Genomic DNA, 24,142 nt, shown 5'->3' with positions numbered 1-24,142 from the left:
TCATTGGGTACCCCTTTTCATTCATTCATGTGGCCGTTACGTATCTTCATACATTTCATGCTTTCATTTCATTCTTTCATGGCAGCTCCGAAGAGCTGGAGCTTTCATTCATTCATGTTCTTTCTTTCGTTTAACATTCATTTCATGAGAAAACATTTCTTTTTATGAGAAAACATCATTTCGTGAGCATGGATTTGAACGTCCTCCTTCATGTCATCCACAAGCATCACCTCGTGGCATTCATAAAAGTATCGGTTCGTACCGTCCATAAAACATAAAGCACGGGCTCAAACTTCGCCTTTCGACGCATCCGTAAGCATCACCTTGAATGTCGGCCTTCGAGCATCCGCGAGCATCACCTCGCTGTGCTCGCGACAGCGTCGGTCCATAGGATCCACGAAGGCGTCGGCTCAAGCTCGTCTTTCGTGCATTTACATCAGTTCGTTTCTTTGAAAATACGTACAATAGATACATCTTATAGTCATCCATTCGCATGCGTACAATTAATTACTTTGGGTGCGTAAAAAGGAACTTTCATGGAAGGGCCGTACGTACATATACGTTTGAAAGTATGACATCTTCTTTCGTAAGCATTTTCTTAAAGAGAAGAGCTTTTCATTTTCGTTTCGTAATTTCTAGAAAACTCCAGAAGGGCATGAATGTAATACTTACTTGGACTCTATGCTACTTTCATACCATGCAGTCCATTCATGCGCGTGTCAGTTGGCAACCTACATGCATACATAACCTCAACGTCATTCTCTATCTAATGCATAAGCAACTTAAACTATAAATAGAACTACGCTATACTTGGAACACTCTCCTTCTATCTCATGCACTTACGTGCCCTTTACTACCTTAAAACCTTCGGGGACCAATTACGGTCACCGCATCTTCCAACTCAACGTCTTGCCTCGAGTGCTCATTCACTAAAGTGAACCCATGATTCACCTTAGGATTAAGACACTAAGATATTCGTCTTATTCTCCTTATTGAACTCATCTTGATGCATGACTTAGACCAACTAAGTCACACATCCCTTCCTTAGACAGTACACTCGTCACTATCTTCATGCATCTTAGCCCATACTAATCCTCATTCACATCCATACAAGCCACACAGCTCTAAGCCAACTCTGAGGCTTAAGCACTGTGTAACTATGCTCAGGACAGACTACCCATTACATATGGTGAATTCGTCTGATACAGTGTCTCACTAGATTACACATGTACCTTACCCCTTTATCACCTAAGATCAACATATAACATGTTGATCACCTGCTCGTAGGGATGAGGGCCATATTCTGATACCAACATTCTCTTGACCCGGGTAGCATGACTCTTCATGCTATCCGTCCCTTCTTACAGTTCATCCCAACACTTAGTACGACAAGGCTCCAATCACCATTACGCCTTATGTCACGTCATATAGCTCAAGACTACACCTGAGCTATACCATGACCTTGTCACATCACTTGACATCCCGCTACATCATTTCTACGCCAACATCTAACTCATAATAGATGTTACGCTACGGTTCCTCACGTACTCTCATAATATCGTGACATCTCGTCACGTTCCTGCTACGCCATTTCTACACTACCTTCACCCATCATAAGCACAATTGTTAAGAACCACGTCACTTCGTGACATTGCCCAGTCATGCTTCCGCTGCGCACTCTTACACTTATTCTACTACTACACCCATACTTCCAGCCGCAGTCAATTACAGTGACATTTGTCACCTTAGACTACAGGCTGCGTGACAACTACTTCAAGACACTATTCCACAGTTCCCGACACAACTCACCATGTTCTACGCCAACGTCTCATCCATCACAAGCACGACTGTCAATAACCATGTCACTTCGTGACATTGCCCAGTCATGCTTCCACTGCGTACTCTTACACTTGTTTTGCTACTTCACGCATACTCCTAGCCATAAGTCCATCACGATGACACTTGTCACCTTAGACTACAGGTTATGCCATAACTACTTCGGGACATTGTTCCACAATTCCCGACACTATTCACCACGTTCTACGCCCATCAACTGCACAACCATCCTTATCTCTGCGACACGCCACACGGAGTGTCGCTTCCTCGTGGAGTACACTCTACGTATATTTCCTTTCCACACGCTACAACCAATCATCAATATGGCATACCCACCATACAATGCATCACTCTACCATAAAGAGTACACTCCACGTATACTCCATACACGTTACGCCACATCACCATTACGGCATACCCGCCGTATAGTGCATCACCCCATTACATGGAGTACACTCTGCGTATACTCCATACACGCTATGCCACATCACCATCACGGCATATCCGCCGTATGGTGCATTGCTCCATCCTCCCGTTACACACATCACGCCATACAAAGTATACTTTACATGTATTCTATACACGTTATGCCACATCACCATTACGGCATACCCGCCGTATGGTGCGTCACTCCATTACATGGAGTACACTTCACGTGTACTCATCCCATTCCACAATACGCCAGGAGGGCATATTTTACATATACTCTCATTATCTCACACTACACCACACACAGAGTACACTCAGCGTGTACTATTCCCACTCCACATACGCCAGGAAAGTAAGTATACTCTCCTTATCCCACACTATGCCACACACAAAGTACACTTAGCGTGTACTATTCCCAATCCACATGCCATGACATCCATACGGCACATGCCCCACAACTATACTACACAACACAACCACGCCATCATTACAGCACAACTCCACAACTACATTACATAGCACAGTCCACAACACTTCACAAATACGCCCAACACTTCACATACACGACACATCACATCACCACACTACACAGATATGCCCAACACTTCACTACACAGCACTTCACGTCACCACACTACACAGATATGTCCAACACTTCACATACACAGCACTTCAAGTCACCACACTACACAGATATGCCCAACACTTCACAGCGCACTACATAGCTCATCTCAATACAACCCAATCATTCCCCTAATACTAATAGCACAGTCCACAACCTAATCAACTAATTAACATCTAACATAATTAATAAGGTTTAGAGAGTTATACCATCGACGGAATAACCCGTACGTTGCCCGCTGATCATCACAGCCAATGACGTCGGAGAGGTCGTACGTGGCGGCTAATCCACGTACGTTGACTGTTTGGGCGTTTGGATAGCTAAGTGTGGTCTTGGAAGGGCTCATGAAGGCCTTGTGTTGGTGGCTATGAAGGGCGGTACACAGTGTACCTAACCGTGTACAGTGGCAATCAATCACGCGCAGTGACTATCCATCACGTGCAGTGATTACCCACCACGTAAAGTGGTGGTTTGACCTTAGGTCTCGGCTAAGGGAGGTGCGGTGGATTTCGTGATGGCGTTGAGGTGGCGCCAAGGTGGTTCACGGCGGCAGATCTGGCCACACGGCGGAGGAAAGGCCGTGGGAGAGTGAGAGAGAGTGTGCGTTAATGGGGGCAGATCGGGGTCGTGGGAGGTTGGGTTGGCTTCGTGGTGGCCTGAGGAGGCTGAAGAGGGTGGTTACCCACCGTGGGTGGCGGTGCACGGCGTGCAACCCGTGCGTGCGTGAAGGAGAAGTGTCGTGCATGGGGGAGATGCCATGGGCCTCGGGTCCAAGGGAGGAGGAAGGGGAAGGTTGAGGGAGGTCCATGGTGGTGCTGAGTGGCCATGGGTGCCGCGCACGGCGGCGCTAGAGGCTGCACACGATGAAGCCGTGCGTGGGTCTCCTCGTGCGTGCGTGTGTGCGATGGAGGGGGAAGGTGGCTGCATGGGAGGAGCTGAGATTGCTGGAGGGTGGTGGCCGGTGGCAGAGGAAGCTGCCGTGGAAGTGGTGGCGTCGGAGAGCGGCGCACGATGGTGCTAAGGATAGCAAGCCTATTCGGGCATTATGCTTCCAGTGAAGAGGAAGAAAGAGGGTGAGGGAGAGGGGCTGCTGTGGATGGACTCGCCGGAGGGAGAGGAGTGCGACGGTGCCGGCGGTGAGAGTTGCCAACGCACGGCGGCGCCGGGCTGTGCGGGAGAGGCTTCGGCGTGGGAGATGGTCACGTATCACGTACGCCGAAGGAGAGAGGGAGGAGAGAGAGAGCTGGGGAAAAAGTGAGGGGGAAAGAGAGGGGGGTCTAGATACTTAATCCAGTCCCTTCGTCTTGGGATCCTCAAAACGATCTAACGTAGAAATATTAAAACACTGATTTGAAAATGCGTAAACGTTAACTTAATTAAAAGCACTTAGAGGAATTAAGGTAAATATTATTTTAAACTAACTTTAGTTTATAAAATAATATTTCTTCATCATTAATAAAATGATGAAGTCTTATTTAATATCTTTAAGAGAATAAAACCATTAAATTAATTAAAGCCTTCAATATAATTTAAATCCCATAATATTTCAAATAACAGGAATCATTTTAATAATTAATATTAAAATGATCTCCTACAATTATAATATTTCGGAGCTCATCAAAATATTATAATTGTCTCATTTAAAAAATAAGTTTAACTCAACGATACTGGAAATACCTCTCATATAAATATTTCCAGTACATTTAAAACACTGGGCGTGCCTTAGAAGTCACCTAATATCTCGGGAGACACGTCGTCATGGTTAGGCACACATGACGATGCTCGCATGCACCAAAAAGAATGGCAGACTGTTGCATAATTCCGTCATCAGAATTTGCTTACGTCAGAAAGGAGGAGCTTTACATAAGAAAGAGAGAAGCTTACGTAAGAAGAAAGGAGCAAGGGTTACACACATTCATGTGCCCCAAATATGGTGAGTTTGTTGCTGAAATTGTCAAACCCAAGATTGTCGAGCTAGTTGAAATGGAGTTTCTGGAGTCCCAGAGGCCTACAGAGAAGCAAGAGAGAAGGAGGACAAGGAGAAGACATAAGAGGAGCAAGAATTGAAGGAGAAAGACTCTAGGAGAGCTTGATTTGGGTTTTGATTTGAAGGAGGTTTCCGAGTCCTAGATGTTTGAGGAAACATGTCAGTATCCAATGTTCGAAGATCAACATCCAAACATACTATGTGACGCCCCCAAATTCCGCTTGGGAACAGACGGACATCCGAAGGGTCGGGACATGTAACACAAGTTTACCTGCCCCCATTCATGACATATAAGATGTAATGTTCCTAATATGCATCTAGCATTATGTAATATTCACAGCTGATAACTTTTTTTTTTTAGCAATACTATGCACTAAACTTATAGCATCCCAAATAGTTAAAACATAATCCATGCATACTTAACAAAATAAACATTCACGATTACAGCACGGGTCTCATAAGACTGTAATCTCAAAGTAACGGAGACAAGGCTCCATACTATCCAAAGACTTAACTATGGAGGTTGCAAGCTCTGTGTTGCTTTTAAGGCGTCTAGTCAACCTCCTCTAGTCTACCAGTGTCTACTCCCTGCTTTGATCCTGACACATTACCTACCATTCGGGGGTAATAGTAGTTGGGACTACCACGGTGAGATTTGATTACAAATCTCAACAAGTTAAGAGGAAACTTTCACACAGGTTAATGATGCATGCATGACAGTAAAAACATGAATGTATAATCAAAGTCATAAGTAAGCATAACATAATTTGATATATAGCATGTCATAAATAACATAACTTTAACTGAAAGTGAAACTTAGCTTGATGTGACATGGCATGTACGTGAACTTAAAACATAATATGGACTAGCAACATAGCATGAACATGAACTTAAAACATAACATGGACTTGAAACATAGTATGAACGTGAACATACATAATTTGAACATGAACTTGAACATAACATGAACCTGAGCACAACATAACATAAATATGAACTTGAAACATAACGTGAACCTGAACGTGAACATGACATATCATAAACATGGACTTAAACATAACATGAACATGAACATAACATGACATAAATATGAACTTGAAACATATTATTGTCTCATGGGGTCACCACGATTGAGTAATCTTATCTCATGGGGTTACCATGATTGGGTATTCTTATCTCATGGGGTTACCATGATTGATTTGAACTTGAAACTTGACATGAATATAAACTTGAACATAACATAACGTGAAACATAACTTGAATGTGAAATACATGAACTTGAAATCTTATTCAATAGATTTAATTAATAAAAGTGACCATACGGGTGCTACACGGGGCCCCTGAACCGTGTGTCCCTACCGATTACCACATCACAATACAAGTGTCTATACCAGCTGTGAGTGCGTTAATACGTACTCTACAATTGTTGTGGCCCAACGTATTCTACGTGTCACAATTGTTGTGTCTCACATAGTGTATGCTCCACAATTGTTGTGGCACCATTCTTCATGCTCCACAGTTGTTGTGGCCCTATAAATTGTTTGTGTCACATTTGCAGTAGACACACGTAACATAAAGTGTTGCTCCATCAACGTTAGAGTCTGGTGCGCTCCGGTGACTAGCTACTTAGGCCCCATTCGCAACCTGTTGACTGTACTTCGTCAACCCAGAAAATTTTACACCTATTTAGACACTCCAGGGTGAACAAAGGAGTTCCATTATGATATTATTCTATCTTAGCGCTTAGTGTTGTGATTGATATAAATAACTTAACTGGTATACATGACATGTTTCGTAACGTGACGTGATGTGATTGATGTATGTCATAAGATGGCATACATGTAACAAACAATATTTCGTAACATGGTATAACATGTAATAGACAACATTTCATAACATGACATAATATGTGACAATGAATATTACGTGACATGACATACATAACAACATACAAACATAAACTGTAGTTCCCTTACCCATCACACATATACAATAAACTAATAGTAAGTTAAGAGCTAACATACCTTGATCGTCGTGGTCTACGAGAATAAAACACAAAATACGAGGAAATGTAAGAGGGTATTCTAAAAGTTAAAAATTTAATTACTAACAATTAGGAAAGTGAAAATGGACAACTTAGAGTAAAATTACCATTTTACCATCTACATGTGGGAAAATGACCATTTTACCCCTAACTTAAGGATTTCACATCCTAAGTCCAAAAATTACCAAAATTTACATTCCTCTTGTAACTTTTGTCCTAGACTCAAATATCAACTCAGAAAAATTTAAAATCATTCACAACTATGGAAAACTTACAATGGTAAAAACATTCATAGGTCATTTCTCTTGATTTTGGTTGCAATTTCTTCCTTCTTCAAAACCCATGATTAAACCAAAATTTTGTAACAAGGAGCTTCCTATCCTAAGTTTAAAAATACATTTAAAATATCCATTAAGAAAAGTTAATCATCAACACCAAACTTTTTGTAAAAAGACCCAAATTTTTTAAAAAAAAATAAACCCTTAAATCACAAGTTTTGACCTTAATAAAAAATCTCCAAGAATTCCAAAATCAAATATTACTTCTAACATATTCACAACATCATCCTAAGATCAACCATGCTTTAAATCATCAAACAAAAGTCACCAAAAATCACAAAACAATACTTGGAATTTTTGGTTTTACCCTTAGTCCAAAACAAAAACTTTTCTCTCAACTAACTTTGATCAATCTCTTAATCCATTGCATAAAGACGTGTGATCTTCAAACTAAAACATCTGATAGTTTAAAAATGTGTCCTGAAGAAGATCCAGCCATCAAACTTAAAATCACATAGCTAAAATTCAGTAAAACATGGATCTAACTCAAAAATATCAAATCTTAGACCTAACCGAAATCCTCTTGTAAAATCATATTTTTAAAAATAATACTAAATATCTTCAAAATAACATCCTAACATGTTTATAAGAGGCTTAGGATCATCATATAAAAATATCAAAGCCTTTGGAGTAAGATTAAACCACGAACTTTTACAAAACAAACACTGTTTTTCCACTTTCAATTTTCAAGTTTCTAAATCTAAGAAAATATATCATCAAGAGCTTTAGTCATGCAATAAAACCTCAAAGAACATTCATAAACATATGCTAACAACACTCCATAAAATTTTCGGACCAAGATATGTCCATTAGCTTGTTCAAAATTTCCGAAACATAACATACTCTCTAGTTTCACGCTCAGAATGGCATTTCCATAGTTAAAAATACTTTTGACTGACCAAATGAGCATGTAATGAGATAATAAGATATCCACGGAAGCTACACTCAAATACGAACAAGTTTTATGAAGAAGTTATCAAGAGAAAATACCAACAAAGGGTCAAAAATGGCTACGCAAAAAGACCCAGAAATCTGCCCGAGAGGGCTCTTTCGGGTTTCTCTCTAAGAACGGGGGAAAGAAGTGATAAAAAGGAGATAAATGTGTCTTGCACGACTTTAGATTCCTGGAGGGGGAAGTTATGGGCTTGGAAGACCCTTGATTGGAGTTGGCTATGTAACATAGAGTGGAGAGTAATGAGGGCAAAGGACTGCTTGTAGTAGCTGTGAGAGATGGAGGTTGATGGAGTGGACTTCTCATTCACATCAATGCACTAATGGGTGCAGCCAATGGAAGTGGATGGTCTGCCATGTGGGGGAGGAAACTGCTTTAAGAAACTTTGCCAAGGTGGCCAAATTGGTGGGCATTGGTGGGCCTCAATCAAGTGAGCTTCAATTTGGGGTTTAAATGGGGTTTGGTTAGGGTTTGAGATTCTATCAAGCCCAAATCCAATTTTTCTTGGCCCAATCAAATTTTCAATGTTTAAAAGGTTGGATAATGATGTCATAACAAGGGTTTGATTAATTAATGTGGAAGTGATTTAATCAAGTGATTAAACACAATACTAGAAATCAGATTAAAAAGTGTTTGAAGGCCAACTTTAGGGTTTGGGAAACCTTTTAGGGTTTCGGTTTCAACCAAGCTTTTGGGGTTTCAATTGGATTTCAACCATTTAGGGTTTTGCTAGGATTGAAACCTTCTTTGGTCTGGCACAATGGTTGATCAGATGAAATAAAACTTTACTTAGGTGGCATGATCTGACATCTTAATTTCCTTCACAAATCTAACAAATGGTTCCTCTTTGTGACAAGTGTCTAGTACTATTCACTATGTGTGGCTAAGATATTGCTAAGTGTCTAAATAAAACTTCTCTAACCTAATTTGGATATTCTACACTGTGATTTTGAAAACACTACAATGGGTGCGCTTATCGAGATTACTATTCACTAAAAAAAAGGCATAATAAACTTAGTTCTGAAAAATTATAAATATTCATATTAACCTACAGTGAAAATCATTTACCGAAATTCTACCTTGAAGTACCCCTAAAAATAATTTTATAATTTCAAATAGATGTTTCGTCCGGAATTATGAAAATTGGCTATTGCGTCATAAAATTCTAAATAATCAACTAAATTTAATGGCATAGACCAAAACACATTCTGACACTTCTAACTACCTCAAATAATTATACTCATATTTCTAGCACCATAGTGAGTGATAACACTGACTATGTAGATAGATTAAAACCTGTGCGATTAGTCGATTCATAATATGGAGTTTTTACGAGGTTTCTAAAGTCAATAGAAATTCCACCAGTGAATTTTTAGCGGGCTATTACATACTGCCTTCATTCAATGTCAATCTAGCCATGAAAGAGCATCTCACGTCTTGGGTTCATGCAGTTGCCTGCACTGTCAGATAAATTGGAGACCCAGAGATCTCTTTCTTGTGGCACCCCATGAAGGAAATTTGAGCAACTCTTGAACTCAAAGAATAGTTGAGGGAGATGGAGCAGGATGTTGGCAGCCTCAATCTCAACGGCAATGAACTCGCTGAACGGAGCATCCTCGGCGGCCTCAATCCTTAAACAGAGAAAAGTTGAGAAAAATGAGAGAAAACGAGAGGTGAAGAGGGTGGATTGGGTTGGGAAGAGTCGACTAGGTAATAAGAGAGCTAGGATGTGATTTGCGTGATTTTAGGCGGGTTGAAACTGGCGTTTTACGGGTTCAACCCGAAAATACTTTTCACCCACATTTATCGGACGAGTCGGTTCGGTTCATTTGGGTGGGTCAATTCTACGGTTTTTCTGCCTAGGCCTAATTCCATCAAACACATTTCAACAGAAGTAAATGTAATTGCACACATGTTAGGCAAGAATGCCTTAGGATTGTCTGATCTTATAGACATTGAGGATCCTCTCACTGTATAATGTCTTTGTTATAGAGAGTTTCATCGAAGGAAATCTCATAGTTACAAAAAATAAAAAAAGAAGGGGGTGCGTTTACGATAACATTCCTGAAAAAAAAAATCATATATTTTTATTTATATACGTGGAAGTGGCAGACACAGGATGTCGATAGGATTACAACGTCAACAGAATATCGAGGGCTAAGCTGACGTCACAATTATAATTTTCCGCTGCTACTTATCAAATTTTCTTTTTTAATTTATTAAAAATCTAAATCGATCAGCCGCTATTTAATTCCAAAACTCCGAAGCAGAACCGAGAGAGAGAGAGTTCTAAAAGTCGACTTTCACAGGGCCAAAAGAAACATTACCGTCTACCGGCATAATTGACCAGCAAAACAACAAGTTCTCAGTTCGCCGGCGAATATGATTGCCTACCTGGAGCGTTTCGTACACGGGAACGACGTCGAGTCGAGGCAAGACGACGACGACTGTTCGAGCCTGTTTAACGCGCTGGACCTCCAGGGCACTATCGACTGCCTGGCAACCGGATTAGCCGGTAAGGATTTTGGTGGCTTGTATTCCTCCAAACCATTGGCCTTAGTCAGACCTTCTGGAGCCGATGACGTGGCTAGGGTGGTTAAAGCGGCGGCGCGGTCATCGAGTCTGACGGTGGCTGCGCGGGGCAACGGCCATTCCATCAGCGGCCAGGCGATGGCGGATCGTGGACTCGTCATAGACATGCGCTCCATGGACGACCATTTCCAAGTGGTGAGGATGAACGACACGGTGTTCGCTGATGTCTCGGGAGGGGCATTATGGGAAGATGTCCTGAAACGGTGCGTCTTGGGGTTCGGGCTAGCTCCCAGGTCGTGGACTGATTACCTGGGTTTAACGGTGGGCGGGACGTTATCCAACGCCGGCGTCAGTGGCCAGGCCTTCCGTTACGGTCCGCAAACTTCCAACGTTGCAGAATTGGAGGTCGTAACGGGCAAAGGCGATATTTTTGTTTGCTCGGAGTCGGAAAACTCCCAGCTTTTCTTTGGGGCTCTCGGTGGTCTTGGTCAGTTCGGTATCATCACCAGAGCTAGGGTCTTGCTACAGCCAGCACCGGACATGGTGGGTATTTTACGATTTTGCAAGTTAAGAGTTATATATAATGAAATCTTTCGAATTCGACATCTCCCACTTGTCGGTTTGCTTACAAGAAATCTTTGTGGGATTAAAGCATGAACGGCACGTTTACGGAACGTAATTGGGGTTGTTTATTGTGATTAGGTGAGATGGATAAGGGTGGTGTATACCGAATTTGAGGATTTCACTCGGGACGCCGAGTTTCTGGTGACTCGGAGAGAGGGCGACTCCTTTGATTACGTGGAGGGCTTCGTGTTCGTGAACAGTGACGACCCGATCAATGGCTGGCCCTCGGTGCCGTTGGACCCGGACCAGGCATTCGATCCGGCTCGTATTCCTCAGACAGCCGGCTCCGTCCTCTACTGTCTTGAAGTAGCTTTTCACTACAGAAACAATGACCACCCCTCGACCGTTGATAGGGTAACGAACTTACGAACCTTCTCTCTCTCTCTTATCTCCTGCAACGTGGGCCATCTTTAAAAAAATGCACCGTTTCTTTAGCGGTCACGATTTGAGGACTCCTTAAGATGACGTTTTTCTTTCAGAGTTGTTGTTTGTACTATGTAGATCAGAAATCCTTTTTAAGTTTACATATGGCTTGGGGGGACACAAGCTGGGCGCGTCCTCAAGTAACAGTACAAATGAGGTCGTAAGCCCGTAAGTAGGTCGCCACTGAGTTTTGACCTAGGTGGTTGCTAAGTAGGACGTGGGTTCCATGCCAAAACTGTCCCGCCGGACGGTGAAAAAAGTCAAAAGCACTTCAGGAATCCCTAACACGTGTAGGACGCCAGGCAACGTAGGAGGTCCGATTCTCGTCCACAGCCATGACCCAAGTCTTACATGCACCTCACTTTTGCTCGGAAAAAAAAAAAAAAAAAAAGCATTTTACTTTTGCCATTTTATTTTGATCGTTTTCGTACTTTACCATTTTATCATGACTGACTTCTGCTTGAAACGGACCATACGATATATAATGCATCCTCCATTTGATTTTCTGGCGCATTACACCATAAAAAGCCCATGGATTCACCTCTCAATTACGAGAGTACCATTATATTGTTTCCTTTGTTGATTTAGGAGTTATATTACGTATAATTATTTTTACGTATTTTTTATATATTATATTGATTTAATTGATAAAAATAATTATTTTATATTAAAAAATTGATACAATCAATCACATTAATATAATATATAAAGAATTAATAAAAGTGATTATAGAAATTTTATAATGAATTCAATTTATATATAAAGGTAATGAATTATCGAGCGGCCTCAGTATGAGTTTGCATGGGCCAGAAAGGTTCCAAATTCCTTGTCAGGACTCAGATTTGTCACTTTCGTGATATACAGATGGAGTCCGGGTTAAAATGGTAATGACGCGTCAGTTGATGTTATTGCGCTGATCATTGAGATTTTGCTGACGTTATGGTCCCCACAGTTCCACAAATGGCCAAAAAGCCATCATTTTCTGGAACCTGTAAACCATGAACGTTTATGTCCCTTGGTTTAAGTTCATGCGGTTATCAATGACTAACCCTGTTTGTGCGATACTTCCTTGTCGTTTTGTAGGTTGTGAATAGATTGCTTGGACGCTTAGGATTCGTTGAGCATTTAAAGTTTGAGGTAGACTTGAGGTACATGGAGTTTCTATTACGTGTGAAGCGTGCTGAGGAACATGCCAAGGCGAACGGTATCTGGGAAGCGCCTCACCCTTGGTTGAACCTATTCGTATCACAGTCGGACATTGCTGATTTTGATCGCCACGTGTTCAAGAATATCCTTAAGGCAGGAATTGGTGGGCCGATGTTGATCTACCCTCTTGTGCGAAGCATGTAAGTACTACATCCACAGGCTTTATGTTTTTGTGGGCTCACCAATTAACATTATATAGAGTAATATTATATATAATTATGGAATATATAAATATTGTATAGTTGTTTAAAAAAAATAAGATTTTTTATTAAAATATAAATTTTTTATTTTTATATGAGATTCATATATTTATTTATTTTTAAATAATTACATAATACTTACATATAGATGATTAAATTATCATTCGTCACATGATAAATATGGCGTAAACTAGGATAATTGAATTTGCTTGAATTTCGAGGGCTGCTTTCGTCTGAGCTGGACGTACATAGCTCACTCGATCTTCAGTGACGAGGCTCTACGTACGGACCCACCATAAGTTTTCGCGCCGGTATTGAGTCATCTGGCCCTATCAAATCCGATACGCTTACTAACTTACTTAGGTCGGTTAAGATTTTGGAGGTAGGTCAAATATTTTCTACTACTAAGGTCACCCAAGTGGGTCCCGGAGGAGGATTTCATTACCCAAAACGACCCTACTAAATGCCTCTTTGTTACAGTGCCTCCTACAGTAAAACAACTTAATGCAATCCCGTCAGGTGGTGGTGGGTGTTTCGTGTTGCCTATAAGAAATCGTAGGAAAGACTACTTGTGGGACAAAGATGCGTTGGGGCCCACGGTGGAGTATTTTACTAGAAATTGTTTGCCTTTGCCATCTTTCTAGTTAAGGTAATAAGTCGGGCATGGATAGGAGGCTGCCTCGTATATCAATCCACTTGGTGGTAGTTTGGTAAATTCAAGTTTCTTAGGTTGTGTTTGGTAAGAGAGGTAGTCTCTAATTATTTTATTATTATTTATAAATTATTTATTATTTTTTTACTATTATTTACAGATAATTTAAAATCACTTTAAATTTATATATATATATATATATATATATATATATATATATATATATATGACCTTATTATGTGTTCATGAAGGCTCTTTGTAGGATGTAATTAGTGCGGGACAGTGGGGCGTTTTTGGTCGCTTGCAGTTTCAAGTTTTATGTTAATAGAAATTATTTTGGGGTAGAAAGGAATAAATTATGTTACTTTCACGGCACTGTTGCCATTCGAGAAATGACAGAAATTTATAATTGGCCCACTGTTTTATAATGACACCATAATTTGGCTGGGCTCCAGCAATGATTTTCTTGTGGACGAAATTGCCCGTATATTGGAACATCCATGATGGTGTCTTTCAAGTAACTCCAAAAATGCTTAAATTTCTTTATTTATATGTTTGGTTAATTGTTACTGATAAAGCGTAAACTTTAAATTTATGCCACAAGCTAGTCCTAATAAAAAATCGATTAGCTATTTGCCATTTATAATTAATAATTTTTTTTAGTTATAAAGATATCTTATAAAAATTAATTTACAAACTGATGTAATATATCATATAAAATTATGTCAATTTATGAGTTTATTTTTATAAAATCGACAATTTATAATTATACAAATTTGCAATACACAATCAATTCCTTATTCCTAACAGAATGTATATTATTTATGTTTATATTGTATCTACATCAGGTGGGATACTCGGACTTCTGTTGTGCTGCCGAAGGACGAGATCTTCTACATAATTGCATTGCTACGTTTCAGTCCTCCGTACCCAAAGGGGCCTTTAGCTGAAAAACTGGTAGCGCAGAACCACGAGATTATTCAGTGTTGCATTAACAAGGGCTTTGATTTCAAACTGTACCTTCCTCACTATAAATCTCAGGAGGAATGGAAGGGACATTTTGGGAACCAATGGACAAGATTCGTAGAAAGGAAGGCGATTTTTGATCCGTTGGCCATCCTTGCGCCTGGACAGAAAATCTTTTCGAGGATGATACATCACCTGATCTAGTCCGGCCAATCGCAATCCGATCTGGTCATCAAATTGTGATTAAGAATATTGTAGGCATTTGTGTTCATCGTAGTACTTCCGTCGTTGGATAATGAGGTCCATCGATACTCGTTGAGCAACAAGTTGGTGGCCTGCCTCGTAAAGAAAATATTTTGCGCAAAAAAGAAAAAGAAAAAAAAATCCTTGCGCTTCTGTGATAATGTTTAGAAAGTTATATGATCACGAGTACTTCAAAATTTTGAAGACATGTTTAGATTTGGAAAGTATTTCATTTTATCTTATCTCATCTTATCATTATAATTTTTTTAAATTTTTATAAAATATAATAAAAAATTTAACTTTTTCAAATTTTAAAATAATAATAAAATTAAAAAATAATATTTTAATAATATTTTTTTTAACATTCATCTTTAATCTAAAGACATTTTATTTTATTTCTGAATCCAAACCAACTCTAAGATCTAGTTTGGTTTTATAAATCTAATATTCAAACATCATTTAAAAAATATATTTTTAATTTAAAATTTTTAAATTTTTAACTTTTTTCTTGTAATCATTATCTTATCATACAATTTTCTAAATCTCTAAACAAAATACAAAAATAATTAAATTTTTTTAAATTTTAAAATAAAAATAATATTTCAACTCTCTTTTAACTTTATAAATTTTATTTAATTTTTTTCTCTATTTTTTAAATATTTTATTCAACATTCTCGTTCAATTATTATTATCAGATATCGCTTTCTATATTATCTCTATAATCAAATCAGAAATACAGATATGGTGATAATGCTTCGAAATGACCTTTTGCCACTGTACAACTTAACTCGCCAATTACATCCACGATGCGATGAAGTGGTACTACAGGTCTTTATCACGCTGTCAAACAACTAATTACAGGTTTTCTGATCGTTTGGTTTCTCTTTCTCGCTTTAAACATCTAGGCCAATCAATTTGACGGTTCAGCATGTCTTGTCGAAGGTATCTTTTGTTTTTGCACAACAATCAAGGACAATCTTAATTGGCCACGACGCTTCACTGTTCATGATTATTTGGTTTAGGGGTCAATTCTTTCTTCAAACGTTCGTAAAAGAGAATCAATTATAAGGGTCGGAAAAATGTTAAACGTATTTAAAAAAAGATTATAAAAATTTACTTTTACATGAATCAATTATTAATATATTAAAAAATTTTAAATTTTTAAATTTAAATTTTATAAAAATATTAATAAAATAAATTTTATAAATAATACTGTAAGTATATATAATATTATTTTAAAGATAACCCGATAGATAAAAAGTTAGGTAAAAGATTCTCCCATGCAAAAAGATCAAAAGAGCAACAAAAAAGCTTTCAATCTCTTTATTATTGATTTTTAGTTTTTGGTTCCTAGCCAACCTCGAGCTTTGTTCGTATTTTTTTTTCCAATGCAAAGATCAAATCTACTTTTTTTTATTTTTTATTTTTAGGTAAAGATCAAATCTACTTGGTTTCATAATCTTTCACTTTGCCTTTTTCCTTTAATTTCTTTATTCATTTTACTTTTATTTTATTTTTTCCCCTTTTCTTGTGAAAAAGTAGAGAAGAAGTTAAAATCAGGTAGCAGTTAGCTTTAAAAGGGCAATTATAAAATCATGATTTCTTGTAAGTTGCACCACTCAATCAGAAAAGCATTACCTCGTTTAGACCCACGAAAAGCACTCTCTACGTACTCCGATTAACGAGTCATGCACGGACGTGTTGTTAGACCCTGGTGTAGATTGCGAATTTGACCGACGCTCTTCTGTTGAAAGCACGTGTGAAAGAGCTTTCAGGCTTTCAGTTTCATTCATTGGATCACAGCTACTACCCTGCTGGTTCTCATCCAATTTGTGATTGAGCTCTTCATGCCCCACATGCAAAGCCAGGGCCGGCTCTTTCATTAGACAGGTTAAGCAATTGTCTAGAGCCCTAGTGGAAGAAGCTCCTCAAGAAAAAAAAATTAAGTAGAATTGTTTAAATAGAAAAAATATTTAATTAAAAAAATTAATTAACTCAATAAAAATATCTAAAGTATCAAATAAATACTATGTCATTATTAGTTTTGAAAATATTTCACATAATAATTATTTCAGATACTTTCATTCTTAAAATAGACTCATTTTTTGTCATTATTAATTTAATATATAATGTAAAAATTATAAATAGTAAAATCTAATTTTGGAGTGTTCATAAATTTTTTTTGTATAATCTTTTGTAGAGGTAAGGGCCCACTTTTCTCAAATGTGTAGGTTATTTATATAACTTTACTGACAATAATGATTATAATTGCTTTTATGACTCATTTGGATACTAAGAATAGATCATGATATCTGTGAATAATAATAAAATAGTTTGTAAATAGAAATGAAATAGTTTGAGTTAAGGTGTTTTATTAGATTTTGAGAAATGAGAGAGAAAAAAGTAGAATATGAGAACATCTGATAATAGTTGAGAACAATTATGTTCCCAAGGGCTCCCAGAGTCTAAAACATGTCTTGTAAAACTACATTTGATAAAATCCTTTCTAAATCAAAAGTTTTCTAATAAAAATTAAGTCGATTATTAGTTGAAAAGGTGTTATAAAATCTTAATCAGTAATTTTATTTTGCCAAACGATAGGAATTATTTTTAAATAAAAATATAACATTAAAATTAATATATTTATTCTATAAAAAAATTAATATATTTAATTTTACTTTTTTAAAAAAAAGTCTCAATCAAAATTTTAGCCTTAGGCCTCCGAACCTATTAAGCCGACCCTATACAAAGCAACCAAGAGGTAGTACGTGCTGGTCCATTCATTTAACTAGTAATTTATGTACTATCAGTGCTAAATTATTGTTGTTGATCAATTACCTGTACGAGTTCAGACAATTACGCTGATCATATATCCATAATTATGCAGACAGAAGACAACAGTATAAGAAGAAAGGGATTTAAACCTTTCAAGTTTAAAGCAACGTGGATCGAGAATACAGATTGTGAAAAGGTCATTGAGAAGTCTTGGTAATATAACGCTTGGCAAAATGGTATTGGGGATATCAAGAACAAAATATTTGTGTGCAGTGAAAATCTCACAAAGTGGAATAAACAGTATTTTGGGAATGTCCAGTTCAAGATATCACAAGCAAGAGTTGGGCTTCAAAAACTCCAGAATACGGACCTAACAATCCAGAGCAAGGAAGAACGACAACAAGCTAGAGACGAACTACACTGTTGGTTAGAAAGGGATGAAATTTTGTGTAGACAAAGATCAAAAGCTTTGTGGTTAAAGGTAGGAGACCAAAATACTAAATTCTTTCATAGAAAGACCTATCACAAGAGAAAAAATAATCAGATTTTGAGACTCAAAGATGGAGAAGGATTGTGGAGAGAAGGAGAGGAAAAAGATGACCTGATATTTCAATATTTCCATAAGCGTTTCTGTAATGGCCATGATTTAAAAATTAAGGATTTTAAATTATTTTATTAATATCATTATTATTACTAATTTTAGTTCTTAATTTATTTCCTTAAAAACCTTCAGATTTTTCAGCTGTTGTTTCCGTTTCCATTCCTTGGATGATCTCTTAGATTTTCACATTACATAGTAAGAACCAAATTCTTCAATTTATATTCCATATTCTCCATAATTTCAGCAGTGCAACAAATACTCTACCTCCTTTATTCTCTATTTCCGTCCTTTTGCATCAAGCAAAATTTCTCTTAATCTCATCCATTGTGCTACAGATAAAAAAAAGATATATATTTTGTCCATGCTCGGCGTCTTTTTCCTCTGGTGTTTTGCTCCGCCGTGCCTTTGGTAGAGATAGACCTCTGTCCAGCTGTCGTTACATTGCTTGCCTTCCTCTCGCACGAAGTCGATTTGTACATGGCAACGGGATATGAGGAGATTATTCGGTATTAGTATTTCGAGGTAAGTAATTTGATCACAAATTAAGATTAGCATATAGTTAGACTATTACTATTAAAGCTAGTTCTTTGATAGCTGTTCTTTTTATGTACCATGCACATTACGATCTGTATAAGCATATCAGTCATCATAGCATATGATTATATTGATTTTTCGCATTATGTTCAGGTTCAACATTTTACAGTTATTTATAATAGTATGAATGCCATGCATCTCACAACGCATAAGACATGTAACTTATTTTAAATTCAAGAACAAGATAAGATATGATAAGATAAGTTAAACATATGGCCTTTTAGTTCAGTGTTCAAGGTGGATGTGCAAGCCACAAACTCAAGCGTGGTCCACTGTAGTATGTCATAATACTACTACTCAGCAGCTCCCCTTGCTGCAACGGGATGTGGGACCGGTGCACAACCTTGCACACAGGGTTAAGTGTGTGGGCCAGTCAAATTAGTCAGTTAATTCAGATAAGTTAAGACAATCATGCATAGCATGAGCATGAGCATGATATGACAAGAATTTTATTCAGTATGAAAATTCTATGAAAGCCTTTTAATTATTATGTTTACATTGTGGTGAGTTCTTACTAAGTCTTTGACTAATTTTAGTTTTATTTCATTTGTTTTTTTTTACCACCCAGGTGAGGAGAATGAGGATTACGAGCAGGCGGGCCAAGTTTAGAAGAAGTGGACTAATGAACCTTAGACTAGATTTAAGATTTCTTTTCATTTAGTTGGTTTGGAAACTTGGATCTGACTATGTTTTAGACAATGATTTAACTTAAGTTTTCTTTTGGAATGAACAATGTTTTTTTTTTTTAAATTTATGCAAGTCTCTTACTTGGCTTTAATTACGTATGTACGTGATATTCCTAACCCTTGGGAAGGGGGTATTACAAAATGGTATCAGAGCCCAGGTTTGAAAGATTCTACAGACTCTTGGAAAGAATAAGGTCACCTAGGATGCTCCTGGCCCGCTCGAGAGTTAGTAAGATATTTTAAAATTGAATAAAGTGCTTATAGCTCTCAATAGATGACACTAGGAAGTTGTTATTGATTGTTAATTATTAATATTATTATATTTTATGTCAAACCATGTTTGGCACTAGGAACACTTCTGGATCTGGTCAGAATGGAAATCTAGATGCTTTGGTCGCAGCAGCGACTCAGTTTTTCTAATCGATGACTACCGGTCTATACGCTGCACCTAGGGCACCACAAGTTGGCTGTACGTTGGAGCAGTTTTCTCATCAGCACCTCCCAACCTTCGATGGCAGGTTAAATGCTATGGATGCTGATAGTTGGATTGAACGTTTGGGGCAGATTTTTGAGGCGTTGTTCTGCACTGATGATCAAAAGGTGAATTATGTGGCATATAACCTGATAGACCTAGCTAACAGTTGGTGGGAGTCAACTCGGGTACTTTTATAGAATCAACTAGGGGAAGGAGTCCCCATTGCTTGGGAGCGCTTTAAGGAGGTACTCCTGGAACGTTTCTTTCCACAGTCTTTACGAGAGTCTAGAAGAGCACGTCAATTCATGGACCTTACACAGGGAACAATGACGGTCGATTAGTATGCAACCAAATTCATGGAGTTGTCCTGTTATGCCAGTTATCTGATTCAAGATGAAGAAAAGAAAGTTGAGAAATTTGAACATGGTTTGGACTGTAGAATTAGAGATCGAGTACATGCCCTCAAGATTCGAAATTTTTCGGAGTTGGTGAACCGAGCCACTATTGTTGAAGAAGGTATCCTGGAAAGCATTGAATATAATAATCAGAAGAAGCGCCAATAGCAGTCACAATCGCTCCAATCTGCACCAAACAAGAATAAAAGGCCTCACCATGATAGTTGTCCAGGGCCACAGATAGGATGATAGACTCATCCTACATGTCCAACATGTGGGAAGAAGCATTTGGAAAAATGCTTATATGGCCAGAACGTGTGTTTCAAGTGCAGGAAGTCGAACCATTTAGCTCGTGACTGCCCTATGCAGAAATCTAGGGAACCAAGAAAGAGTGGAGGATAGAAGATGACAGCTACAACACATGTATATTCCCTCACCCCTGATGATGTTGCGACGTCAAATGATGTAGTCACAGGTACCTTTCCCTGTCCTAAACTTAGATGTATATAAAATATGATGCATATTCTATATGATCCTTATAGTTCTAAGTCATTATGCTATTCATATAGGTACATTGATGTTGTTTTCTCGTTATACATCTGTTCTATTTGATTCCGGTGCCACACACTCCTTTATTTCGAATCATTATGCATCATTGTCTGAAAAGTTGCCTGAACCATTAGAGACTAGTATGTCTGTCATTATGCCTTCGAGAGAACATATCAACTACAGTTCTATTCTAGTGGGTTCTCTGGTTGAGATTCAGGGGAGGATTCTTCTTGCCGACTTGATTATATTTAACATGTCCGGATTTAATGTAATTTTGGGAATGGACTAGTTATCCCAGAATCATGCATGTGTAGATTGCTTTAATAAGAGGGTGGTTTTTCAATCCAAAAATGGAGAAGAGTTCAGTTTCCAAGCACCACAAGGAAGTTCTCCAACACGTGTTATCTCGACAATGCAAGCTGCACAATTATTGAGACAAGGTTGCACGAAATTTTTGGCAAGTTTGGTTTCACCACCGATGGATGGACTTAGATTGGAAGATATAAAGGTGGTCAAAGAGTTCAAAGATCTATTTCCAGATGATATTTCAAGACTACCCCCGGATAAAGAAGTTGAGTTCTCAATAGACCTGGTTCCAAGGACCGCACCAATATCTAAAGCACCTTATCTTTTTGGACAAATGAGTGTGAGAAGAGCTTTCAAGAATTTGAAGAAAAGACTAGTGATTGCACCAGTACTTACAGTTCCCTCCGGAAATGGAGGATTTGTCACATATAGTGATGCTTCACTTAAGGGTTTGGGTTGTGTTTTAATGAAACACGGGAAAGTCATTGCATATGCCTCACGACAACTGAAAAATTATGAGCGGAGTTACCCGACCCATGATTTGGACCTTGCAGCAATGGTTTTTGTCTTGAAGATATGGAGACATTATCTTTATGGTGGAAAATGCGAGATTTATACTGATCATAAAAGTTTGAAATATTTCTTCACATAGAAAGAGTTGAATATGAGATAACGCAGATGGTTGGAACTCTTGAAGGACTATGATTGCAATATTAATTACCATCTTGGTAAGGCAAATGTTGTAGCAGATGCGCTAAGTCGGAAATCATCTTCTGGTACATTGGCTACTATGTATACGTCACAAAAGCACATATTGTTGGATATCGAGTGAGCATGTATTGAGATGATCAGGGATACCCAAGCTAAATTAAGTAGTTTGACCTTAGGTTCAACATTGATAGATCAGATTAAGGTCGCTCAAGTTGGTGATACATAATTAATGAAGTTAACGGTGGAGGTATCAGAAGGCAAGAGACCTGACTATTTAGTATCAGATGAAGGCACCCTGAGGTTTATAGGAAGATTATGTGTACCTAATGATAGAGAGATTAAGGATTTGATTTTGAGAGAAGCCCATCATTCATTGTACATGATTCACCCATGTAGTACTAAGATGTATCGGGCTTTGAAACAAAATTTTTGGTGGAATGGTACGAAACAAGAAGTGATAAATTATGTAGCACAATATTTGACATGTCAACAAGTTAAGGTAGAACATCAAAGGCCCTCAGGTCCACTACAACCACTTCCTATACCAGTTTGGATGTGGGATGAGATAAGGATGGATTTTGTATCAGGGTTTCCTTGGGCACCAGGAGGTCAAGATGCAGCTTGGGTGATTGTTGATCTATTGTCAAAATCAGCTCACTTTCTTTCCATTCAGATGACATACTCCACTGATAAATTGGCAGAGTTGTATGTGGAAGAGATTGTCAGACTACATGGAGTACCATCTAAGATCGTCTTTGACAGAGATACACGTTTCACCTCAGCATTCTGGAGAAATGTACGGAAGGAGTTGGGAACTCGACTAACTTATAGCACCGCTTTTCATCCTCAAACAGATGGTCAATCGGAGAGGACAATTCAAATTTTGGAGGATATGCTCAGGGCATGTTATGGACTTTAAGGGCAGCTAGATACGATATTGACCCCTCATTGAGTTTGCTTATAATAACAGTTACCGGAAGAGTATTCAGGCAGCGCCATACGAAGTTCTTTATGGACGTAAGTTTAGATCACCTCTCTATTGGGATGAAGTTGGAGAGCGCAGAATAATGGGACAGGAAATTATTCAGGACATGTGCGAGAAAATTTTAATTGTTCGGAAGAAGCTTACCATTGCACAAGAGAAGCAGAAGAAATATGCGAATCATCGGAGATGGGAACTCGAATTTGAGGAAGGCAGCAACGCACTACTAAAAGTTGCACCAATGAAAGGAATAATGAGATTTGGTAAAAATGAAAAATTGAGTCTGAGGTATATATGCATAGAACCCAGTCATGTGTTGGAGCATGAGCATTTTCAGATTCGTGATGATCTTACTTATGAAGAATTTCCAGTGGGAATATTGGCACAAAAGGATTAAGTCCTACGCAACAAAACTACCAAAATGGTGAAAGTACTTTGGAGTCATCACACGGAGAGAGAAGCTACATGGAAACGCGAAGAAGATATGAAGGAAAAGTATCCCTATTTATTTTAAACGAGGTACGTTCCATCTCGAGGATAAGATTTCTTCTAGGGAGGGAGATTTGTAGAGGCCACGATTTTTAAATTAAGGATTTTAAATTATTTTATTTTTTATGTTTATATTATTAATACCATTATTAATACTAATTTTAGTTCTTAATTTATTTCCTTAAAAACCTTCAGATTTTTCAGCCGTTGTTTCCGTTTCCATTCCTCGAACGATCTCTTCGATTTTCAGACGTTACTCTCTGTTTCTCCTTAATTTCAACAATGCAGGAAATACCCTACCTCATTTATTCTCTGTTTCTGTCCTTTACATCAAGCAAAATTTTTCTTGATCTCATACATCATGCTACAGATAAAATATATATATTTTGTCTGTGCTTGGTATCTTTTTCCTCTGGTGTTTTGCTCCACAGTGCCTTTGGAAGAGATAGATCTATGTCTAGCTATCGTTACATCGCCTGCCTTCTTCTTACACAAAGTCGCTTTGTACACGGCAACGAGATACGA

General features: G+C 38.2%; 1 protein-coding gene across 1 annotated transcript; it reads left to right on the top strand.

Moving 5' to 3' along the window:
* The first annotated feature begins 10,428 nt into the window (after positions 1–10,428).
* LOC121242857 (cytokinin dehydrogenase 7) lies at positions 10,429–15,255 on the top strand. The gene is made up of 4 exons (XM_041140847.1): positions 10,429–11,283; positions 11,443–11,718; positions 12,871–13,133; positions 14,694–15,255. The coding sequence occupies exons 1-4, from the start codon at positions 10,591–10,593 to the stop codon at positions 15,013–15,015; spliced, it is 1,554 nt and encodes a 517-aa protein (XP_040996781.1). The 5' UTR covers positions 10,429–10,590; the 3' UTR covers positions 15,016–15,255.
* The last annotated feature ends 8,887 nt before the right edge of the window (positions 15,256–24,142 follow it).

This window comes from Juglans microcarpa x Juglans regia, chromosome 8D (assembly GCF_004785595.1).
Source record: "Juglans microcarpa x Juglans regia isolate MS1-56 chromosome 8D, Jm3101_v1.0, whole genome shotgun sequence".
Taxonomy (NCBI): domain Eukaryota; kingdom Viridiplantae; phylum Streptophyta; class Magnoliopsida; order Fagales; family Juglandaceae; genus Juglans; species Juglans microcarpa x Juglans regia.
This window is presented reverse-complemented; position numbering and strand designations above follow the sequence as displayed.

Bases quoted from the DNA above. Each gene is read 5' to 3' on its own strand.
- LOC121242857 (XM_041140847.1), top strand. From the start codon at position 10,591: ATGATTGCCTACCTGGAGCGTTTCGTACACGGGAACGACGTCGAGTCG. The intron at 11,719-12,870 runs GTAACGAACTTA...GTCGTTTTGTAG, and splicing joins ACCCCTCGACCGTTGATAGG to GTTGTGAATAGATTGCTTGG. The intron at 13,134-14,693 runs GTAAGTACTACA...TATCTACATCAG, and splicing joins TACCCTCTTGTGCGAAGCAT to GTGGGATACTCGGACTTCTG.